Source organism: Lepisosteus oculatus, chromosome 14, assembly GCF_040954835.1.
Source record: "Lepisosteus oculatus isolate fLepOcu1 chromosome 14, fLepOcu1.hap2, whole genome shotgun sequence".
NCBI lineage: Eukaryota > Metazoa > Chordata > Actinopteri > Semionotiformes > Lepisosteidae > Lepisosteus > Lepisosteus oculatus.
The window spans coordinates 20,506,652-20,532,887 of NC_090709.1; the positions used below are offsets into that span (position 1 = coordinate 20,506,652).

Below are 26,236 nucleotides of genomic sequence, written 5' to 3' on the forward strand. Positions count from 1 at the left end.
AACCTTCCATATCAAACAAAACACTGTGCACCCTGTTCACTCTTCACTTTAAACTGTTCCCTTTCGACAGCAAACACTTTAAATCAAGTCTTCACCCCTGAGGTTCATAGTGCAAGTAGAGAAGCATCTAGTAAACCATTACTCAGTCATTAACATGTAGCATTGCTTGCAAGCCTCAAATATTAAAGTCTGATTTATTTTATTGAAGACCTTGGTTAGAAAAAGTATTACAATAAAAGTTTCAAAACATATTCCTGCAAAAGTCTCAAACAGACAGACTAGAAAGGCTTTTGAGAGCTGAGAAAGATGCATTTAGTTCTCAGATTCTCTTCTTGGTGCATTTAATGTGCATTTGGTGCATTTAATGTGATTTAATTAATATAAAATGAAAAGCATATTCAGGTGCAAACATGTTTTTCCAATGTTACACTCACTATACCATTGTCAATTTATCGCAAATTATCTTCAAACATGTTCAAATACAGTACGTATTCCAAATAATAACCAGAAAGAAAAGAGAAAATTTAATATTTTGATTTTAAATTCAAATTTCAGTAGTGCAACAATGACCAAGTCCCAGTACTCAAGTCTCACTGTAGCTGGATTCCAGTATCATCAGCTGTTGGCTGGTTTGTAAATCCTCTGATCCTCATGTCCTCCTCTTGGGGTGCAGGGAAGACGGGGAGATTGTTCCCCTAGTCCTGTCTTGTCTCTGTTCCCAGATTATTGACCGCTTCCTGTCACAACAGTGCCTCCAAGAGGAAGAGCCCTGAACAGCGCAGTGTCTCAGATATATCAGGATAATTAGCCTGAAGCAACTATGCCAGTTTCAAATCTCATTGAGATAGTCACCCAGATACAATACAACCCAGAAACCTAGATACAATCACAGGCCTAAAAAAACAAACATTAAAGAACAAGCAGAATAAGTGAAGGAGGGCATGAAAGATTACTGGTGAAAATGTCTCGGCACAGCTGACTTTAAACCTGCTTCTCTGCTCTGGCACACATTTCTCTCAGTGCTGGAGGAGCTGAGTGTGTGTTTAAGCATTGTGTTTCACTGCTTCTTGATGCTGCAGTCAAGACACTGGTGAAACTATGTAGGTCAGTGTGTATAAAACACTTGTGACATTATATTGTGTGAACTAGGGGTCACAAATTATATTCCAGCATTATTTGCTTTGTCTCAACATCACTGTTTAGCTTCTGGCTTTTAGGTTGCAGCATGGGGTCAAATTCTTCAGCGTGATCGCAAGCTCCTCTATCTGTCACACTGGAACTGGTACTCCCCTCCGAACTGATGTGTGAAGAAACACCTGAAAGACCAACAACAGACACACTGGCCATCACCAATCCCACAGCTACCGACTCCTGACCACTGCCAACAACAATAACAACAGACACACCGGTCGTCACTGATCCCACACCTAGCGACTCCTGACCAACAACAACAACAGACACACCGGCCATCACCACTCCCACAGACACTGACTACTGACCAACAACAACAACAGACACACTGGCCATCACTGCTCCCACAGACACTGACTACTGACCAACAACAACAACAGACACACTGGCCATCACCAATCCCACAGACACTGACTACTGACCAACAACAACACCAGACACACTGGCCATCACCGATCCCACACACACTGACTACTGAACAACAACACCAGACACACTGACCATCACCACTCCCACAGACACTGACTACTGACCAACAACAACAACAGACACACTGGCCATCACTGCTCCCACAGCCATAACTACTGACCAACAACAACAGACACACTGGCCATCACTGCTCCCACAGACACTGACTACTGACCAACAACAACAACAGACACAATGACCATCACTGCTCCCACAGCCATTGACTACTGACCACCAACAACAGACACATTGACCATCACTGCTCCCACAGCCATCGACAACTGACCAACAATAACAGACACACTGACCATCACCACTCCCACAGCACAGCCACTGACTTTTGACCAACAACAAAAGACACACTGGCTATCACCACTCCCACAGCCATCGAATACTGACCAACAACCACAGACACACTGACCATCACTGCTCCCACAGACACTGACTACTGACCACTAACAACAGACACACTGTCCATCACCACTCCCACAGCCATCGAATACTGACCAACAACAACAGACACATTGACCATCACTGCTCCCACAGCCACTGACTACTGAACAACAACAACAGACACACTGGCCATCACCACTCCCACAGCCATTGACTACTGACCAACAACAACAGACACACCGGCCATCACCGATCCCACATACACTGACTACTGAACAATAATAGACACACACTGGCCATCACTGCTTACAAACTCTGACTACCGAACAACAACAACAGAAACACTGGCCATCACCACTCCCACAGACACTGACTACTGACCAACAACAACAACAGACACACTGGCCCTCACCACTCCCACAGACACTGACTACTGACCAACAACAACACCAGACACACTGACCATCACCACTCCCACAGACACTGACTACTGACCAATAACAACAACAGACACAATGACCATCACCACTCCCACAGCCACCAACTACTGAACAACAACAGACACACTGGCCATCACCACTCCCACAGCCACCGACTACTGAACAACAACACCAGACACACTGACCATCACCACTCCCACAGACACTGACTACTGAACAACAACAACAGACACACTGGCCATCACCACTCCCACAGCCATCGACTACTGACCAACAACAACAGACACACCAGTCATCACCGATCCCACAGCCACTGACTACTGACCAACAACAACAGACACACCGGCCATCACCGATCCCACACACACTGACTACTGAACAATAACAGACACACACTGGCCATCACTGCTTACAAACTCTGACTACCGAACAACAACAACAGAAACACCGGCCATCACTACTCCCACAGACACTGACTACTGACCAACAACAACAACAACAGACACACTGGCCATCACCACTCCCACAGACACTGACTACTGACCAACAACAACAACAGACACACTGCCCATCAACAATCCCACAGACACTGACTACTGACCAACAACAACACCAGACACACTGGGCATCACCGATCCCACACACACTGACTACTGAACAACAACACCAGACACACTGACCATCACCACTCCCACAGACACTGACTACTGACCACCAACAACAACAGACACACTGGCCATCACCACTCCCACAGACACTGACTACTGACCAACAACAATAGACACACTGGCCATCACCGATCCCACACACACTGACTACTGAACAATAACAGACACACTCTGGCCATCACTGCTTACACACTCTGACTACCGAACAACAACAACAGACACACTGGCCATCACTGCTCCCACAGCCACTGACTACTGACCAACAACAACAACAGACACACTGACCATCACCACTCCCACAAACACTGACTACTGACCAACAACAACAGACACACCGGCCATCACCACTCCCACAGCCACTGACTACTGACCACCAACAACAACAACAGACACAATGACCATCACCACTCCCACAGACACTGACTACTGACCAACAACAACAACAGACACACTGGCCATCACCACTCCCACAGACACTGACTACTGACCAACAACAACACCAGACACACTGGCCATCACCGATCCCACACACACTGACTACTGAACAACAACACCAGACACACTGACCATCACCACTCCCACAGCCACAACTACTGACCAACAACAACAGACACACTGGCCATCACTGCTCCCACAGCCATTGACTACTGACCACCAACAACAGACACACCGACCATCACTGCTCCCACAGCCATCGACTACTGACCAACAACAACAGACACTCTGACCATCACCACTCCCACAGACACTGACTACTGACCAACAACAACAACAGACACAATGACCATCACTGCTCCCACAGCCACCGACTACTGACCAACAACAACAACAGACACACTGACCATCACTGCTCCCACAGCCACCGATTGCTGACCAACAACAACAACAGACACACTGACCATCACTGCTCCCACAGCCACCAATTGCTGACCAACAACAACAACAGACACACTGACCATCACCACTCCCACAGCACAGCCACAACTACTGACCAACAACAACAGACACACTGGCTATCACCACTCCCACAGACACTGACTACTGACCAATAACAATAACAGACACACTGACTATCACTGCTCCCACAGCCATCGACTACTGACCACCAACAACAGACACACTGTCCATCACCACTCCCACAGCCATCGAATACTGACCAACAACAACAGACACAATGACCATCACTGCTCCCACAGCCACTGACTACTGACCAACAACAACAACAGACACACCGGCCATCACAGATCCCACACACACTGACTACTGAACAATAACAGACACACACTGGCCATCACTGCTTACACACTCTGACTACCGAACAACAACAACAGACACACTGGCCATCACTGCTCCCACAGCCACCGACTACTGACCAACAACAACAGACACACTGACCATCACCACTCCCACAGCACAGCCACCGACTACTGACCAACAACAACAGACACACTGACCATCACTGCTCCTACAGCCACCGACTACTGACCACCACCAACAACAGACACACACTGAACATCGTTGCTCCCACAACCACCTGCTCCTGACCACCAACAAATACAGACACACACTGGCCATCACCGCTCCCACAGACCCTTCCCATCACCCTCCCCCTTTCGGCAGAGTCACACCTGAGTCTCCACTGTCCACTGAGGGGACTGAGACTTTTTTACTCAGCATCTCTCTCCCTGGGAATGAAGCAGTAAGTCATGTTATTTAGTCTGCAGACAACACAGTCACCAGGAGTTTTTTAACTTTGAATCTCTAAATTCATATTTGTGTACTATATTAATACAGTCCAATATCACTGTCATACAGAGAGGCACTTCTCATGTGTGACCCTAGACCATTCTATAATACTGAACTACACATCCAGAATACAGAGAGACAGCACTGACAGTATGAGTGACAGATACTGTAATGTGAAGAGACAGTGCAGTACTTGCTATGTGTAAACTGGCAATGAACTCTTACCCATCTTCCTCTTCCAGAGAAGAATGCAAACAGCTCCTGTTGCCAGAAGTACCAAGCAAACTGCAGTTGCAGCTACACTGATGGCAACTCTGGGATCTTGGGACTCGGATCCACCTGACAACACACACAGCACAGAGTTATACAGTGTGTCAATGTCTATAGCACAGGAGACTGGAGAGCTTCAGTGTAAAATTAGTACAATATAATCTGAAGAGTTCCAGTGACGTACCCCATGTCAATGTAACATTGTAGTTGGAGCCACGGTGAATAACAGTACATCTGTACTCCTCTCTCTCACTGGCTCTGATCTCCACACTCTTCCTCAGCTGGAAGGTGGCATCACCGTTGGGTCTGATCCCACTAGACTGCACCTCCTCTGTCTCGTTCTCTCCATTCCTGGACAGACTGACCACTATGTCTCCAGGGTAGAAACCAGTGACCAGACAGGAGAGATAGAGAGTCTGAAAGAATCCCGTTTGCTTGGCAGAGACAAACACCTGAGGAGAGACTGAAAGACATGGATTAATGAGACCCACTGCCTGGATACTCCAGGACATGAACACTGCACTGAGAGAGAGGGGGTTAATACAGACACACTGACTGGATACTCCAGTACATTAACACTGCACTGAGAGAGAGAGGGGTTCATACAGACACATTGACTGGACACTCCAGTACATGAACACTGCACTGAGAGAGAGGGGTTCATGCACACACACTGAGTGGACACTCCAGTACATTAACACTGCACTGAGAGGGAGGGGGTTAATACAGACACACTGACTGGACACTCCAGTACATTAACACTGCACTGAGAGAGAGAGGGGGGTTAATACAGACTTTGACTGGACACTCCAGTACATTAAAACTACACTTAAAGAGAGGTTTTAATACAGACACACTGACTGAACACAAACGTGCTTCTTATCTGTTTATTCTGGAATAATTTCAGAGTCCGCTGGGTCACAACCAACAAGGATCTTAACATTGTATTAACAGGGAAGGGTCAGTAAAGTACTTCAGCCTTGAGAGCTTTACAAAACCATATGTAAAACCAACCAAAAATAAAAACACAGCTCCCTGTTTTTAGGAGGAATAATATGAGCAACTTCTTCAGTATTACTCACTTTGTTCTCTCTAGAGTCTAAAATAAACCATCATCAAAAGCTAGACTGTCTCTCAGGTTCTCTTCAAACAAAAGGCCCCGACTTGTAAGCCACCACCTTTGGAGCCAGAGAGAAGGCGGATAATTCCTCACAGCTCAGAAAAAAATGAGCAGGCTGTTTCCCCCAAAGGTATCTTGGGACTTATAGTTCTCTTCCTGCATAGAGGAAACTACATTTTAAACAGACAGGGTCAAGAGGGTAGAGGCTCCTTAAAACTCTAGACCCAAAGCACACTCCCTCTATAATTACGCTTACGTCGCACTTTTCTGGATACTCCACTCATAGCACTTTACAAGTAATGGGGACTCCCCTCCACACCACCACCAAAGTGTAGCCCCCACCTGGACAATGCAAAGGCAGCCATAGTGTGCCAGAACACTCCCCTCACACCAGCTGTCAGTGGGGAGGAGAACAGAGTGATGAAGCCAGTTCATAAATGTGGAGTTTTAGGAGGCCATGATGGATAAAGGCCAATGGGACATTTTTTGACCAGGAAACCAGGGTAACACCCCTACTCTTTTCAAGAGATGCCCTGGGATTTTGTATGACAAAAGAGTGTCAGGACCTTGGTTTTACATGTCATCTGAAGGACAGTGCCTTTTCACAATCATCACTATATTGGGCATTAGGGTCCACCCAGACCAAAGAGTCAGCATCTCCTACTGTCCCCCCTAACACCTCTTCCAGCAGCAACCTTAACTTTACCAGGAGGTCTCCTATCCAGGTACTGGCCAGGCTCATGCCTGCTGAGCTTCAGGGGGTTGTTATTTGTGAGTTACAGGGTGATATGGCTACTGGCACATTTATGCACACCTGTCCTGGCCCATATTTTGGCACAATTTCCATTCACACACTCACCTGAGTGATGTCCCCTAAACTTCAGGTAGCTGTCCATGAGCTCGGGACAAATGTATTTCGGATAATCTCTGTTCTCTCTATTGTAGTCTGTGTTGCGGTCCATGTGGATCTTGAGAGACTGGTGGATTGGAGAGAGATTCACCCACTGGGTGTTGAAGCTGTCGAACTCGAGCATGTCCTCCCCATCGTACCCGATCCAGTCGAATGATTCCACCCTTCCTTTCTCATCCTTTGAGCAGCCCACAAACCTCTGTAGGATATGAACCCCTGAGAGATGGACAAGAATGAGCTTCACTGTTATCTCTATTCAACACCTGAGAGACCACCAGAGAAATAACATACACAATTCACAGGCAATCAACAAAATGTGTCAACAAAGAGTTCTATACATGTGAGGACAAAATATCACATATTTGTGACAAAATATTAAGTTTTTCCTCTCACCACCAGTTACGTTTTTTAGCTCTTTCATCATTTCAAAGAAGAAAAGCTCCTCCAGAATGCATTGGTTTGCAGAATCTACTGCGACCTGCTTCAGCCAGTCCTGCTTGAACATGACACGCTTCATACCACTGCTGTACTCCATCAAGGGCTCCCCATCCAGAGAGACTAAGCCCTGGAATTTCCCATTCTGTTCCGAACCAAGTTCAACCATATATGAGTCTACCAAAATATGTCTCTCTGGAAAAAAAAGAAATGGTATGTAAATACTTACTGCACAGTATGTACACTTCAGTACAGTAACACTGCACCGAGAGAGAGGGGATAATACAGACACACTGACTGGACACTCCAGTACATGAACACTGCACTGAGAGAGAGGGGTTCATACAGACACACTGACTGGACACTCCAGTACATTAACACTGCACTGAGAGAGAGGGGTTAATACAGACACACTGACTGGACATTACACTGCATTAAGAGAGGTTAATCCAGACACACTCAACATTATATTATATTGCAAAGGAACAAGTAATAGGTTTATTCCATGCTGAAAAAAAGAAGAAAGAGAACACAACGTTTTGGCCGTGGAGCCTTCTTCAGGTGTGTATTCAGTATTATATGTAATATAATACATTATATTATGTATAATATAATACATAATATAATGTATTATATAATATAATATAATATTATATTAACAGTGGTCCTGGAGAGATGGTTTGTTTGCATTTTTTTTTCATTCCAAATCAGCTGATTTAACATAAATCAGTTCATGTATATAAATAAAGCCTTTTTGTCACTGCCTCTCCCAGCTTTTCAGGTCTGTCAATTTCCAGCGCTGTAGACACTTTTGCTCCAAATATGAGCACACTTTCCTTGGACCTTTATGAAATTACCCAGCTAGGTGAGTCTGGCAAGACACAAATTGCTAGAAATCACTCATTCATGACAACAGGCCTGTTTGTACGTTAAATCTATGGAATTGAGACGTGAAGAGGAAATTATGTTTTTGTTTTTGTTCACGGAAAGCGTATCATAATTATCATAATTAATGACCCCCAAGGCTGCAACCGAAATGTACAGATGCAAACTAAGTGACGACAATAAAATAATGATTAAAGTATAGCTTTAGCCATACATAAACATAAAAAAACAGCGAGCCTTTATCACGAGTTTACTACTCGTGGATCTGGAAAAGCACCAGCAGGACTCACCTCCAGCGACCTGGAAGACCCAAAACCACCAGAGCCGCGAACAGCATCATCATGCCCCTGCTCTGTTTGATTCGAGCTCTTAAAAAAGAAAAAGAGCCCTTAAAACACCAAAGCGAAGGTGATTGTGCAGGTGAGGACGCCAGTGTTTCATAACACTCAAGTACTTTCGATTTCAGTAACCTGTCAGACTCGTTTTACACGTTGGCGGTGCTCAGAAAGCCCGTGTATTTGCTTGTGTGTATCGCAGATACTGTTTTTACTGGTAAAAAAAAAACGACATAGGGAAATTATATACAAACTGATATCATGAGAGGCCCCAGGAAAGATACTGTATACAATAAAAGTTATTACAGTTTGTTGATAAAGCACTAAAACGCCTTGGTGGGGTTATTTCTGACCTGTGCGCGCGGGACAGACAGCTCTGAGTGACAGCAGGCGACACACCTGGGCGCAGGTTCACACAGACGCACCTGTCGCCTGTGAAACAGACAGCTTGAACCATCAGCCTGGGACACAGCTAACCTAGAGCCAGGCGACCCAGGGACCAGGACTGGGAACCCCGAACTCGCTGTGTTTTAGTCAGTGAATGTAATTTACCCGAGTAGGGTAAACACGGTCTTGCGTCGGTTTTAGCCTTTTAGTTACTGTACGTGTTCTGTGATCAGTATGTTTTACTTATCACGGTTTGTCCTGTCAGTGGCTTTTCCTAATTTTAATTGTGTATTTGTTTGCGTATTTGTTGTATTCAGAAAAGGGTGGGAAGTGTCTAAAATAACTTTATCAAACGCGAGAGCGCGGTGTCACTGCAAACACGATTCACGGGCTCCGTGGCTGCTGGACTCCTGTCGTCATGGCAACCGGGGGAAAGCACATTGAACAAGCCGACGTACAGAAATCCCGGAGCACCGTGAACATGTGACTCGTTTACAGCATGTTGATCCCGCAAATGAACGGGAGAGAAAGAGAAACAACATTTCGGCTGTTGAGACATCTTCATGGTCGATACTGCATTGTTTTTATAGCGTTGTTAGTCGAACAGTCATCTGATACCGAAGAGCTTTACTGTCTCAATGGATATAATAGTCTCTGGACAGACTCAGTCTTCACAATAGCAAACCACTGCTCTGTTAAAATAGACAAAGACTCTCTGCCTGAATTCCTGTATATTATCATGTCCCAGGTCTGTCAGCCAATTACCAGTCTGTACAGAGCTATTACCACAACAGGTTCTTCTTGACTGCTAACATATCACCTCCGACATCCTACATCATATATGTAGTCTAAAAGTTCCATTACTGGAGCAACATTACCAGAAAGAAACAGAAAGATACATCAGGTTTTGTGAGTAAGATATCTAGTACAGGAAAGTGCTTGTTCCACCAAGACCACAACCATCACAGAGTAAAATATTATATTTTATTCTTCACATTCATTCCTAATCTGGATAGGACAGAGACAATCCACACTGCCCCACACACTCATCTTCCACCTCATGCTTTTTCTTTTTGGCGCCTGTAATATAAACAATGCTGCTACTCACACTGGCAACCCACTGAAGCAGTTGTGAGCCTGGGTACCTGGGAAAAGGTTGCTGCTGGAAGAGGTGTTAGTGGGGCCAACAGGGGGTGCTCACCCTGCAGTCCATGTGAGTCCTAATGCCCAAGTATAGTGACAGTGAGACGTTAAACCGAGGTCCTGACTCTCTGTGGTCATGAAAAATCCCAGGACATTTCTCGAAAAGAGTAAGGGTATAACCCTGGAGTGTAACGAACAGTTCTTTCCGGACTCTATGCGGATGACACAATCCGACGGAGTGGGGAAACACTAGGGAAACGTCATGCAGGAATACGGGGCAGAAGACAGGGGGGCGTGTCCATGGTGCGCTGGTGCACGGGGGAGGTGTGGCCGAGGCGAACAATCCGAGAGAGTAGTCCTTAGGGAGTATCCAAAACCAGAAGATCCATCAGAACAAGTTAAAAACCACGAAGGCCGGGTCGGAACCGGCGGATGGGGAACGGGAACGGGACCGGGACCGGGACCGGGACCGGGACCGGGACCGGGACCGGGCGCTTCCAGGTCCCGGACTTGCACGATATGGAAATCAGATGCAGAGCCCAGAAGAGCGTCAGCGCCTGGCTTTTAAGGTGGGCTGGGAATAGGGAGCAGGTGCACAGAATAAAGTCTTGAGTGATAGGGCTGGAGCACCCTTAAGGAGGGGGAACTAATAATCGTGACATAGAGTCCTGGCAAAATTTCCCATTGGCCCTTACCAATCATGGCCTCCTAATAATCCCCCTCTATGAATTGGCTTCATTACTCTGCTCTCCTCCTCACTGATAACTGAGGAGTCAATATTATTCAGGTCAATATGTTCTTGCCTTCCCAAACATCACAGCTATTATCTCAACATCAAGTCCCTTACCAAATACCGTGAACTAATAAAAACTAATAAAAACACTAACAATTCTTTCTATTTGCCAAAATGTTCAGATTATTTCTACTTTTATGTTTCCCCTTTTCCTTGAATATTCCTGATACTTCTACAGGTTGGACGTTTATTCTTTCAAAGGTGACGTTCATTATGCCCTTAAACGTTATGGTTCCATCATGTCGCCACCAGAGGGCACTGCAATCTCCCTTTGCTACTCCAGCTGCACAGCAGACCCACAGACTAAGCAGATGTCTGTACCCGATCTACATGTTTGTTGTGCCATGCTCTTGGTGTTTTGTTTTTCTCCCTGCATTCCTTACCTGGTTTTAGACTGGCATTTTTCTTGACTTTGTTATTGGTTTCTGTTCAATTGTTGACTTCCTGGATTACTTTCCTGGTTCTGGACTTTTTATTTGTTTCTAGGAGAATCATAAATGGACTCCACATCAGGGGTAACGATGAGTATTGGCATAGGTGAATGTAAGCAATTATCATATGGAATTATTACACTATATTAAAAAAAAAAATCACATCCCTGGGTGGGCTCAAACCACAAACTTTCAGTTAACCGACGAGCGCGGGCGAACCTATTGCGCCGCAGAGACAGATTTTTTTTTTGCTAGCGGAAATTATCGTCTTCAAGGTGTATTAATTAGATTTCAATTTTTTCAAATCAAAATGTGCATTTTGGTCTGATTTTTACACATACGGGGATGTTAGCACAGTATTCGAGAAGGTGAAGCAATAAATGTTTGACTGCTGGCTCCACACCGAAGAGAACAATAAAATCGTTACCGGAAACTACAAGTTAGAATTTAGCTGGTTTGATAGAAACGATTATAGGCGATTTGCATCGTTTTCTCAAAAGCATAACTGTATAATCAGAATATTGACAAATACTACTGGCCTGGAATGTCTTGGGATTTTGAAAAATTGGCAGGTTTTATAATTTGTTGAAATTGATTTTGTCTCATGTTTAATTGAAATTGTCTTCATGAAATATATTTATTTGTTAAAAATGCTCTGATGTATATTTGCAGGTTTCGCAATGCCCCAAATTTCAGTCAAGGAAGATCCTTATAAAGCAAGATACAACTTGCTCTGTAATAGAGGCTTCTTGACTTCATTCATTAATTCATACTGTATGTACTCTATTTACATTCTTACTACTGTCAGTCACTACTTTCTGTACAGATGCTTGCTAACATTTCCTTTTCAGTTGTTTGCCAATTTTGGGAGCATATCATATCAGCATGGATTCCAACAATTACTGCTGAATTTGTGTGCAGAGTGAAAGCAATAGGATGGTGACACAAATGACATAACACTCGAAATGTAGAATTAATTTTGACTTTAGGTCAAAGCAGGATTAACGGACCCATAATGCAATTATTGAAAGACTCAAGGAGAAGGTTGAAATGTGCAATGTTGCCATTGAGTTCTGGATGTGAATTTGTGAATGAGGTATTTGTTTTGTTACTTTCCAAATAATAACTGAATTGAAATAATTGTGGCATTTTGACATATTTTACTCCCATTTTTTTAAATAAGCATTGTGAATATGCTGAACGTGAGTACCTTTGTGTTCTTTTAACATGTAAAGGTTAACACAGTTCTCTGCAGTTTGCTAGACATTAAAAATCTGCTCCATTTCACCCACAGACCAGATGAATTAGAGAATGAATGGCCCAATTCAGTTACATTAAAACAGTCCTGGTTACACACAAATCAGTTAATAATATATTAATATTATGTTTTTTATGTGTGATGTTAATGAACAATGAACCAGTGATCTTTGCACTATAAGCTCATAATACAACACAGCCTTTACTGGACCAGCAGTCTCTATACTGTAGGATTACAAACTTACACCATCCAGAATGGACCAGTGATCTCTGGACTGTAGGGTTACAATATGACACAGCCCAGACTGGAGCAGTGGTTTCTGTCACGACTATAGTCCCCCCTCCTTAAGGGTGCTCCAGCCCTTTCACTAAAGACTTCATTCTCTGCACCTGTTTCCCATTCCCTGCCCACCTTAAAAGCCAGGTGCTGACGCTCTTCCGGGCTCTGCATCTGATTTCCGTATCATGCGAGTCCGGGACCTGGAAGCGCCTGGTCCCGTTAAGGTTTTAACCTCCGTTCCCGTTCCTGTTCCCCGTCCGCCGGTTCCGACCCGGCCTTCGTGGTTTTAATTCCGAGTTCTGATGGATCTCCTGGTTTTGGACTTACCTTCGTGTTTTGGATACTCTATGGATTATTCTTTGGGATTGTTCGCCTCGGCCACACCTCCCCCGTGCACCAGCGCACCTTGGACACGCCCCCCTGTCTTCAGCCCTGTTTTCCTGCATGACGTTTCCCCAGTGTTCCCCCACTTCGTTGGACTGTGTCGTCCGCATAGGGTCCGGAAAGAACTGTTCGTTACAGTTTCTGGACTGTAGGGTTACAATTCGATTGAGCCCTAAAGCTCAATAAATCTCAATCCACCATGTCAGTTACAATAAATTAATCAATTTATTTATCACCCATACCAACATTTATAGATAAGTTTACAACACAATGTCCTCCTCACAGGTCTTACTGACTGGGCAGGATGTGAAAATAAGACTGGAAACTGAGTCTGCAGCTCTGAACTGATGCTGCAGAGGTGGTGGAACTGACCCCCAGGTTCAGGACTCCTGGATGGAGCAGATGTTCAGGAGGCACTGTCCCAGTGTTGCTGCATCATAGGGGCTTCTTCGCCACACAGACACCCAGAAAGTAATTCCTGTCAGGTCAGGGCACCGATACTGTCACATCCTGCACTTGCCCTCACCCTCGCTAACCCCATTACATTCCCAAACCCATTGTTTCACGCTCTCATTCCTAATTCCTAACAGCCTTTGCCCATCGGAACAGCAGCTGAAACATTCCAGGTGGTTCATCTTCCTCTGTCTGTTCTGCTATTTAGGATGTGGCAATCAGAGCCCAGTTTTTGGCATATGAAGGCAACAGGAATCCTAGCAGGACAGAACAGTTTGTCCTCACACCAACCTGTGGATACTAACCCCAGATCACTCACTGTCCAGGTTCCAAAGAGATGAGAATGAAATTTGCCGTCCATTAATCTCTTCAGTGACACAATAATCTGAATAACTGGCAGAGCACTGATCTACTAATCTGTGACTTTAGACCATAAGGAATTCATGAAGAGCTGCCCTAGTTGTTCCAGTCAGAGGTTATTGTGATGAGTCTGTCTGTGTAAGAATTTCAGATCTCTGTGGACATGGATTGAGCTAAGAAACACCTAGATAACTTTGGACAAAACAAAACGATATGACATAGTTGAGAGTTGTACAGACATTCCCTAATTGTTAAACAGTATCTGGAAATACAGTATATATTAACCTTCTAGTCATCTCTGTTACTAATGTAGATAATTAATGATAAAAACAACATGTAAATGAATAAGAATGTTGATTCTACATCGTGTGATGATGTGTCTTCATCCATTTGTGTCACTTAATTTCTAGTGCATTTATACAGTAGGAGTGAAAGGTGAGAACAGAGCTCTGTAACTGCTGTGTTAACTGGACAGTTCAGTAAATGAACGGGAGTTAGGGGTGAGTACAGAGCTGTTAGTCACTGCTGTTCAGTCCAGTGAATGAACAGGAGTTCACAGGAGTACAGAGCTGAACCAGGTGTGTTGCATTCCATTCATTCCAAAAGAATAATGAGCAGGTGAGGCGTGTCTACAAAGCAGTCAGTCACTGCTGTACTGCTAGTATTCTATGGACTCTGAAACTGAGAAATACTTCCTTGTTCCTCTATGAACTATTACAGTGAAAACCTGTTTTTTTAAAATCTCCAGAACACATGGTGTGTAAAGATCAACTCACACATACCTTATCATCACACACTCCTAACACCCCTGTTTCCCCTGTACCTGAAAGCCCTCAGTAAAAAAAAAGTCCTCACCTGTTTCTCAGTCCTTCCTGCTGCAGGAGAGACACTATCATGACCTCTGTGTTCATCCATTGTGCACAAATAACAGACAAATTTTGGATCAGTACGACAATAGAACTCCAGGGGTTTGTCGTGATTCAGGCATACAAGTTCATCCAGATGTCCAGTAGCATTAACCATCGTGTGTCTCTTCAAACGGGCAACTTCATGGTGAGGTTGGAGGTGAGTCTGGCAGTAAGAGGCCAGACACATCAGCCAGGATTTCACAGCTCTCGCTTGACTCCCACTGCAGACAGCACACAGCACATCTCCAGGCCCAGCAGGACTGTGAGCAGGAGGAGGAGTGCTGAGCCCTGTCTGCTTCAGTTTCTCCATCAGTTCAGCCAGCATGGTGTTCCTTCGCAGAACAGGTCTTGGAGTGAAGGTCTCTCTGCACTGGGGGCATCTGTAGACGCCAGTGTGATCATCCAGATCCCAGTGTGCCTTAATACAGCCCATACAGTAGCTGTGCCCACAGGGAAGAGCCACTGGATCCTTCAGCAAATCCAGACACACAGAGCAGCTGAACTGGTCTTGATCCAGGAAATCACCTGCTGTTGCCATTTTGTCATTCAGCACAAATACCACAAGGAACTAGAGAGCTGTTTCAGCAGAGGTGAAATTGAACTTTTTGTCTGAGCTCTCTTCCTGGAGATGCAGGGGGTGTGTCCTTTGTAAAGGATGTGGCTTAAAAAGGGGTGTGGTTTTGAAACCAGCACCCAGCACTCCACTATGTTGATCGCATTTAGATCCATGAAGAGAAAGTGCTTCTGTCCCTGCCTGGCTGTCCCTGTGGTCAGATTGTACTTGCAAGATGGGCTGAGAGTCTCAGTGCCCTGCAGAGGATGACTACAGGATCAGCCAGCTGCCTGCTGGCTGGTTTCTGTCTTCTCACAGGTCATTCTCAACTACACCCCAGTGTTCTCCCCAGTTTGGCATTAAGCGGTGGCACGTTCTGTGTGAAGGCAGAGCCCTTGTCTAAGGGTGATGGGTTACCTTGACAACCACAGCTGGGGCAGTTAATTTTGGATGAGCCACAGCTGTGGGAGCTCTTTAGTCACACACTGAACACTTCCCCAGAGGGACCAGGTTAGTTGCCTGGGTTAGTTGCAGCTGAGAGAAGACGAATTCAAGGCTTCAACTAACAGACTCCCTCAAGGGGAGACAAGGACCGCTGCCGTGGTAGAATTCTGGCCATCACAGAGGACAGTCACCACCCCGGGCATGAGCTCTTCACCCCACTGCCCTCAGGCAAGACATACAAGAGCATACAGACACTTACCACTAGATTCTTCAATAGCTTCTGCCCACAAGCAATGCGATTGGCGAACACATTTGGCCATGCCCCTTGGACCACACCTACACCATCTACCTCATTATAATTTCTTATTTATTACAAATCTACAGTCATTGTTTACATCTGCATTGTTTGCATTTGAACTGTTTACTTGTTTACTTGTACATTGTCTGCTGTTTGTTTGTATATTGTCTTGATACACTGCCTGCACTTTGTTTTACACTTTTTTTAACAATCGAGAGACTTCCTGTCAGTAAAAATTCCATTGTACCAGTACATGTACCGGTTACATATGGCAATAAAGTTCAAGTTCATTACAGTGACAGTGTATCCTCACCAGGACAGGTTGAGTTTTTAGGCCTCGCTCACCTTTTTCTCCAGTCATGGCACTGCAGAATAGGGACAGTCCACGCTGGATGCCGCTGCTCCAAGCAGTGCACTTTTTTCTTTCTTTTTTTCCCCATTTACACTGCTGCCTCAGCCCCCTCAACCAGGGCATTGACTTTTACCGGTGTTTGCTGTGGCTCCTCCCCAGAACCTGCACTGTTACACCAGAAATCCACATCTTCATGGAGATTTTAAATGTGTGATACAGCAGAGTCCAACAGCCTGTGACTGACAAAATAGCACTTGCTGGCTTCAAAACTGCAATATTTAAACATCCCTCTTTATTATTAATGAAGGATCATGAATAATTAATTTCTGATTCATTAACTTGGTTAATTCGTTGATTCATTAACAGGTCATTGCTGATTCCTGCAGACAATCCTGGTTTGCTGTGTAAAGGGTTAAAACCCATTTGAGTCTTTCTGGCTTTGTCTTTTCCTTCTGTCTGGGGACAGAGAAAATATCCTCTGTCAGAAAATGAGAGTGAGAAACAGAGAAAATATCGATTTTGTTTGTGTGAAAAGGTTTTTGTGTGTTGGTTATTTTCTCTCATGTTGTGAATAAAACTCCACTGAGTCTCTCTTACAGCTGCTTTGTGTGACTCTCACTTGTGCCTGTAAAGACTCTTATTCCTGACACCTCTATCTAGAGAGTATCACACCCCTGTCTCTGTGATTCTCTTTGGCTTTGACAAGGATTTCAGCACAGAAATACAACGCAACTGCTAGAGCACTGATGAAGCAGTCAGACCTCCTGTCTGGAGCCCTGGAACAGTGGGACCCAGGACTGGGAATCAGGATTTGGTGCTGTGTGTGAAAGTCAGCGTCATATTAATCCAGCACACCGGTGAGACAGGGTGGCTCTGATTGAGCTGTGCTGGCAGTGTCACTGTTACGGTTTCCAAATTATTCGAAACCACTAAAGAACTTAAACAGACCCTGCGCAGCACAGCGGAAGCCTTTAAAGGGCAAGTACCAAAACAAAAGTCTGAACATACATTTGAATACAAAGTTTTTATAACAAACCCATGGGAAATTACAATATAACATTGTCTATAACACAGTCTAAGGTCATGGATATCAGGCGAACAGGATATCAGGATTTACAAGTTGAAATACAGGCATAAGACAAAACACTGGGTCCCTCCAAACCAGACTTGTGCGATTACGATGTAATCCAAATACAGAGTCCCACATTCCAAGCTTCTCCATACGAAGGCACCTGTCACCAGGAACCGGATACAAGGCCATTCACACTGGGAAAACCAGGACCCAGAAAACCAAGAACTTCGCAACCCAGGAACATGGAATAGGATTCATGAAGACGTCTGAACCAGGAAAAACCAGGAGTCTATGCCGAAGATCCAGAACCAAGAAACCGAAAGCTTAAGTGCTGGAGCAGGTCCGGCTGTACAAGCTGACACTGGAGATCTGACAATGCTGAGCCCCGAATACAGGGTTAATCAACCTTATATTCAAGGAAGCAACCAGTAAACCGATTCTGACTGGCCACCGCATAATCAGCACCACTCAGAGTGTTCTGACAATTAGCGCTTCTTGACAGTCACAGCCCCTGTTTCACCCTGATTCACTCCTGCTTCTCTCTTGAGCTCCACTCCTTCTCCACATTCCTAACAGCCTGTGATGAGATCTCAACATCTGCCTCTTGTAGTTGGTCTGGCTGCCTCAGTGTGGAGAGAGATCTCTTCCCTGTTTCCCTCTGAAGAGCTGTTTTTTACCATCTTGTGTTTCTGTCTCAAACTCCTGAGTCTGTCTCTCCTTCATCTTGACAGATCTCTCTGACAGCTGACGGCAAAAACTGTGTGTTTTAGAAGCTCCAGACAGACATGAGGCTGTCATGTAAATCAGATCAGACAGGGTTGGTGATGACAATGCTCTGTCTAGAAAAGACTGAAACACTGAACGATTTTATTTGGATTCAGGTCAGGGTGTAAATTAACAAGGGACTCAGTGAATGAGGTCTGGACTGTGCAGGAAGGTCACTGTGTATCCAGAGATGCTACAAAACAACAGGTTTCCAGCCCTGTGATTCACATTCACTCCTTTTCTGGGGGATCGAAGGACAATTACTACAGTTTTCCTATTATTCTGACAGAAGGAGCAGCTGGAACCAGAGCACCACAAACTTGGGATGCAGTGATTCAGTGTGAGCTGACAGCAATCTGATTGGTGAGAAAAGGACACACAGGCAGAACAGACTAATCCCTGAGCAGACCTCCACTACAGTCCCACCCCCACAGCCCAGTAAGATACACCCTGGTACTTATGATTGAAGATAAGAGGACAGTCAGACAGGCAGTGTGAAAACAGTCATTAAGGAGGGGGTCTCCTTTTATACCCCAGTTGTGCCCAGATGAGGGAATTTACAATTATTATCATCACCGCCGTCTACATCCCCCGATGTAGAGGTACTGTACTGCAATAAACAAATAGGAATCTGCAAATCCCAACGTTGTCACAATCATCATCCCTTCTCTAGAGGGTGCTCCTACCATTTTTTGTTGTGTTCCCAGCTTTATTTGCCCCAGCTATGTCCTTCCCCTTTTCCCTATTGAGCCTGGCATCTCCATAGTTCTAGGCTCAGCTTTGGAAGACCCTACCACCAGGCACAGAAGTGGCCCAAGGGCAAAGGCTTCACCACGGCCCCCTGACCTACTGAGTCCGTGGCTCGGAGTGCTTTATCCCATAAAACTTTTAATTATCCGTGTTCCTAGTTCCCTGTTCCAGAGTTCATCTTGGATGGATCTCCTGGCACTTGGACCTTGGACTGCGCCCTGATTTTCCCTATTGGACTTCCTTTGGACTCGTTCGTCTGCGCTCCCCCCATGCAGCAGTTCACTGCTGTCATTACCCCCAGTGTTTCTACTCGACCCGATCCTGCTGTGTCTTCCCTGATGTCCTCCTCCAGTCACTACCGGATTAAACCATCTCGTATAGGGTCTTTAAACAACGCATTTTCACGGGAGTCAGAACCGGCTTCCCTGACAGACACAGCCTTTATCATCGTGGGTGATTTAATCATACAAATCTCAACTCCGGTCTCCCGAAATACCATGTCTCCTTCCTAACGAGAGGAGAAAACACCCTGGACCACGTTTACAATACGATTCAGAATGCTTACAAGGCCGTACCCCTCCCCCACTGTGGAAACTCAGACCACATCACTCTGTTTCTCCTCCCGGCATACAGACAGCTTCACAGGCGAGTGAAACCAGCCGTCAGGATGGTGAGTCTGGCATGAAGGATCTGAATCAGTCCTGCAGGACTGTTTTTAATGCACTGACTGTGATGTGTTTAAAGTGACAGTCAGCCAGGATCAATCTAAAGAAGAGTATTGCAAAAAACACACTCAAACGGGAATTAGAGGGACACTTCACCACTAATGACCCATGGTGCATGTGGCAAGATATACAGGCCCTCGCAAACTACAAAAGGAAGAACATCTGTGCACCTGCGCATAATGCCTCCCTGCCTAACAAGCTCAACACCTTTCATGCTCAGTTTGAAGCCAGCAACACAGAACCAGTCAACAGAGCTGCAACCTCCGCAGCTGACCAGGTGCTCTCGCTGTCTGCAGATGAGGTGAGGAGATCTCTGCTAAAAGTGAACACATGCAAGGCTGCAGGATCTGACAGCATACCCAGTCACGTCCTCAGAGCCAGCACCAATCAACTGGCAGGTGTATTCACAAACATTTTCAACATGTCCCTGGCCCAAGCTGTAGTCGTCACTTGCTTCAAGACAACCACCATCATCTACTGCCCAGTGGCACTAACCCCTGTTATCATGAAGTGCTCTTAGAGGCTAGTCATGGGGCACATTGAGGATACAATTCCAGACACAGTGGACCTATTCCAATTTGCCTACCAGCCCAACAGATCCACAGATGATGCAATGTCCATTGCCATACACACTGCTGATAAAAAGAACACATACGCAAAACTACTATTCATCGACTTCAGCTCAGCTTTTAACACTATCATTCCAGAGAAACTAGTCAAGAAACTCAGTGCACTGGGTCTTGACACCACCCTCTGCAACTGGATTCTGGAGACTGCAGGCTGTCAGGCTTGGAAACCACACCTCCGGCACACTAACTCCAAACACTGGGGTCCCCCAGGGGTGTGTGCTTAGTCCATTACTCTACTCCCTCTACACCCACGACTGTAAAGCCAAACACAACAGCAACTCCAACATCACGTTTGACAATGACACCACAGTTGTAGGTCAGATCACAGGGGATGAGGGCCTACTGGGAGGAGGTCAATGTCCTTAAGGCTCCACGGTCGAAACGTTGTTTTCTTTCTTCTCTTTTCAGCATGGAATAAACCTATTACTTGCTCCTTAACATGTGTTGTGAGCACAACAACCTCATCCTCAACATCAGCAAAAGAAAGGATCGTTCTGATCGTTGATTTCAGAAAACTGCAAAAGGGTCATGACTCTAGCCACATCAACAGGACTGAAGTGGAAAGGGTCAGTAACTTCAAATTCCTTGGCACCCATATCACAGAGGACCTCACATGGTCTCTCAACATCACTTGTCTGATTAAGAAAGCGCAACAGCACCTGTACTTCCTAAGACGGTTGAATAAGGCTAAGGTATCTCCCCAGATCCTCACTAAATTTTACAGATGCACTACAGAAAGCACACTGACAGGTTGCATTACAGTGTGGTATGGCAACTGCGGTACTGCTGACTGCAAAGCCCTACAGCGGGTGGTGCAAATTGCCCAGTCCATCACAGGGGTTGCTCTACCATTCATCCAGGACATTTATGACAGACGGTGCTTGAGGAAAGCTCTAAGCACCATCAAAGACCCCACACACCCCAGCTACAGACCATTTGACCCACTTCTGGAAAATGTTATCGGAACATCTGGGCCTGACTACCAGACTCAGAGACAGTTTTTACACCGACACTGTCAAGCTATTAAACTCCCAGCCTATCTCACCTGTGATCTTAACTCTTATGGTACCTTCTCTCTTTATCAAAACTCAAATGCACACTGAAATCTACCTCTACTTCAAGATGTTTACTCTATATAATTTGTATCCTTTATTTCATTCTGTTGATGTAGGATTTTGCACAACTCTTGTTGTTTTGCATATTATGTGTTGTTGTTTTGCACATTGCCTGTTGTTGTTTTACACATTACCCATTTTCTCTTTCTTTTCTTACACAATTGTATTGTTGTTTGCACTACTTACCATCTGAGAGCTAGCTAAATAGTATTTTGTTATGTCATATACCTGTGTATGAGTATAATGACAATAAACTTGAACTGAAGAGCATTTAAAACTGAAGGGCAGGAGGCACTGTTTTACACGGAGGAGGGTGGGGGTGTGGAAGAAGCTGCCATGTCGTTGAAGCCGATAATCTGGCTTCTCTCAATATACAACTGGATGAGATCCTCCAGTCAGGACAGGAGGCACTACTGTACATAGAGGGTGGAGGGGGTATGAACCAAGCTACCCAACCATGTTGTTGAAGCCAATACTCACATTCCCCAGGTCTCAATGCGACACTCCTCTCTCTGCTCAAGCATTCCTCTCTCACCTTGAGCAAGTTTCTCTCAGCGGCGCTGGGGAGGAGGAAACACAGTTACCAGCCAGTCACACAAACACACCTTCATCATCATCATGGGCCAAGATGACCCTACATCACAGTGGCTTCTCGTCTTCAATCCAGAAGCAGTGTCCAGCCCTCGGCTATCTGTCTTCATGATCCCCAACATACCTGCCAAGATCTGTCAAGAGGCCAGGTCTGCTAGACCAGGAGTCTCAAGCCCAGTTCCAGTCCAGGAGGGCCGAGTGCATTTTCAGGATTTCTTTCGAACTGGGGCTAGCCAATTAACCAATTAAGCTCATTATTTTCTTATTAAGAGGTGGAAATAATGTGTTCAATAATATATTTTAATGTCTCTCACTGTTGAAGACTCAAAACATTCAAGGCACAGTTTAATATTTAGGCCTGGATAAAGGTATTAGAATTATTTTTGTTTAATGAAACAATTAGATCAACTTTCTAACCAAGAGCTCTGGACATAAAACCAAGAGAAACACCAGACCCTCAGGAATGGAGTTTGAGACCCCTTGTCTCACACACTCAATCTCTCTCTCACACACACCCTCTCACTTCTAATAATATTAATAATAAGAAGAAGAATAATGCAGACTCACTGCTCTTGGGGTCTTGGGTCCGGCTCCACAAAGTGTGTTGGCTGGGTCTCCTGTTACCTCCGTCCTGAAGTGGGGACAACAGACACAGTTCTGTTACAGACACGGACTACACCAGACTACACCAGACTCAAAAGCACACAGACTCACAGACACACACTCCTACACACTAACACACACGCAGATGCACACAGATGCACACAGATACAGTCTTCTCTTCCCCAAGAAAGGACGGCAGAGCCCTGCTACCGCGATGGGTTTTTATTTCAGGGGGAGGAGAAAGTGGACTCACAGCTCTCTGGGCCTGGGGCCTGAGTGTCAAACCTGTCTCGGGTCTCTGTTATGTCTGGACACCTTCTCTGTTCACCTCTGTTGACATCTGTGGACACTACAGTTCTGATAGACAAATGAGCTCTACCAGATGTCACTCCCACAGTCAATCAATTGATCAATCGATTTTTTTCTTATATTGTGCCATTTAATCCAGATCATCAAAACACTTTACAAAACAAACCTAGAAAAATAGAGTTTAAATGTGTAATACTGTAGTTTCTAAAGTAACAGCTTGGATAATCCAACTTCCACTGCTGTTACTGCTGCTACTGCTGCTATTACTACTACGACCACAACTTCAGATTCTAATACTGATTCTGATACTAATACTCCTGATACTACAACTGCTGTCATTACTAGTAATAGTGATAAAAACAGAGCACTCACAGCTCTCTGGACGTTGGTCTGGACTCTAGAAAATATTTAACAGCTCTGGACCTCAACAACTGTTGATGGGTCACTTCTGTCAGACACAACATTGGAGCCCATGTCCACTTACACACACATTTACAAACACTGACAGATATACACCCACACACTTACACACATCCACTCACAGATACACTACACACACTCACGGACATCACACACATTTATACACACAATCAGACACTCACACACACACCCACACACTTACAGACACACACATAGACACTATACATACTGACACCCACACACTGACGGACACCACATAAACTCTTACCTACAGTTACACTATAACTAAACATAAAAACTGCTAATATTACAACAGTAACACTATTACTTAAACTATCATTATTTCTAAAAATAACACAAACGTCTACACAAATAATACTAATAATAACAGTAATGCTATCACAAAAACTAACGTTAATATTCCGACACTAACTATAATTATCACTAATATTGACATGAATACTAGCATTAAAATTAAAATTAAAAGTAGCTCTATCATCACTAATTATCTTAGTACATGAATACTAGTATTATTAGTAAAACTACTAGATATACTCTCATTAATATTAACATGAATACTAGCATTAAAACTAAAACTATCAGTAGTGCTATCGCCATTAATACTCACATAGACACACAGACACTATGCATACTCACAGACACACACCCACACACTGACAGGCACCACATACTGTACATTCTTACCTACAGATACACTATAACTAACACTAACAGAAATACCATTAATATTACAAAAGTAGCACTATCAGTATGACTTACACTCATTAACACTGACACAAACTACTACTACACTAATAATACTAATAATAACAGTAATGCTATTACTAAAACTAACATGACTACTAATGTACTCTAACAGTAACTATAATTATCACTAATATTAAGATGAATACTAGCATTAAAACTCAGTAGAGCTATCACCATTAATACTCACATGAACACTAGCATTAATATTAAAACTACTGATTGTACTCTCACTAATATTAACATAAAGACACTAGTATTAGTATTAGTATTTTTGTTGCTGTCACGACCACCAGCCAGCGGAGATCAACACGTAAGCGAGCCAATCGGCACCAGCAGCGGATTACTTCTAACAAGCGCCGCCGCACGAGTTAACACACCTGCAATTGCTCTACCGTGCGGCATGCCGGGTTATTTATACCATTCGTACCTGATTCCCGTTGCTCGGTATTGAGTTCTCTTCTTGTTGCTCAGCCTAGCGTTCTCACCCCTCTTTTGCCTTCCTGGAATTCTGCCTGCACCTATTGCCTTCGGACTTCGGATCTCGTCTCGCCCCTTTGGATTGTTTGCTATCATTGCCTGTTTTGGATTTGACCCTGTAGCTCTCTTTTCGACTACGATTCTGTCTCACGTTTTGGATTGTTCGCCACCCGTGCCTTTACCGGATCTCGACTTACCTTCGCCTTCGGACTACGGCTCAGCTCCTGGATCTGCTCGGTACGTTTACTTACCTCCCTGCGACTCCTGCATCTGCATCGGATCCTTTTCACCTCTACAGAGCAGCGTTACAGAATACCGAGCCCGATTATGGATCCCGCAGACGCACAGACCCTTCGTTCCCTTCTCCCGCAGCAATCCCAGACCATCGCCCAGCTTCAATCTTCTCTCCAACTGCTCACTAACCAAGTCGCCTGGCTTTTTTCTTCCCCTGTTTCGCCGGCTCCCGCACCGATTCCTACAACGCCTTTTTTACAAACACCTGCTCCAACCACCGCGGCCCCGCCCACTACTCCCTCAACTTTACCATTTGTACTCCCGGAGAAGTATGACGGCAATCCTGCAGGCTGCAGGGGCTTTATTGCCCAGTGCTCCCTGGCTTTTCAGCTGCAGCCTGAGCGTTTTTCTACTTCTCGACAGAGGATCGGATTCGCACTTTCCTTGCTCACAGGATGATTGGTCATCACTACTTCCCTGGGCAGAGTATGCCCACAATTCTCTTACCTCCTCCTCCACAGGTCTCTCTCCCTTCCTTTGTTCTTTAGGTTATCAGCCCACTCTCATCCCTGTCACACCTCCACTCACGGCAGTGCCGTCCGTGCAACAATATAGTGCCAAACTGCGAAGGACCTGGAAAATGGCGAGGACAGCTCTTATTAAGTCAACCCAGTGCCACGCCAAATTCGCCAACCGACACCGCAGACCAGCCCCTCGTTTTCGGAAAGGACAGTTTGTTTGGTTATCTACACGGAACCTACCTATACATCAGCCTTCCAAAAAGCTTGGGCCTAGATATATTGGTCCCTTCCGGATTCGTTCCCGGTTACCTTCCGTCTTGCTCTCCCCCCTACCCTCAGAATCCACCCCTCAT

General features: G+C 45.0%; 2 protein-coding genes across 3 annotated transcripts in view; both read right to left on the reverse strand.

The window, feature by feature from the left end:
- The window catches only part of LOC138242519 (antigen WC1.1-like), a 65,128-nt gene that overhangs the window by 19,333 nt on the left and 19,559 nt on the right, over nucleotides 1-26,236 (reverse strand). The gene's annotated exons all lie outside the window — the stretch shown is intronic.
- On the reverse strand, nucleotides 178-15,891 carry LOC138242811 (class I histocompatibility antigen, F10 alpha chain-like). 2 transcript variants are annotated; one of them, XM_069198366.1, is made up of 7 exons: nucleotides 15,205-15,891; nucleotides 7,600-7,836; nucleotides 7,156-7,422; nucleotides 5,361-5,639; nucleotides 5,132-5,245; nucleotides 4,789-4,845; nucleotides 178-1,316 (listed from the first exon to the last, which is right to left on the reverse strand). In XM_069198366.1, the coding sequence occupies exons 2-7, from the start codon at nucleotides 7,808-7,810 to the stop codon at nucleotides 1,153-1,155; spliced, it is 1,092 nt and encodes a 363-aa protein (XP_069054467.1). In that variant the 5' UTR covers nucleotides 7,811-7,836; nucleotides 15,205-15,891; the 3' UTR covers nucleotides 178-1,152. The 2 variants fall into 2 exon arrangements, with proteins under 2 accessions (XP_069054467.1, XP_069054468.1); XM_069198367.1 differs by lacking the exon at nucleotides 4,789-4,845.

Excerpts from the sequence above, each read along its gene's own strand:
- LOC138242811 (XM_069198366.1), bottom strand. The coding sequence starts at position 7,810 with ATGGTTGAACTTGGTTCGGAACAGAATGGGAAATTCCAGGGCTTAGTC. Across the intron at positions 5,640-7,155 it reads GTTTAGGGGACATCACTCAG|TCTCTCCTCAGGTGTTTGTC; the intron begins GTGAGTGTGTGA and ends CATGTCTTTCAG. Across the intron at positions 5,246-5,360 it reads CAATGTTACATTGACATGGG|GTGGATCCGAGTCCCAAGAT; the intron begins GTACGTCACTGG and ends GTGTGTTGTCAG.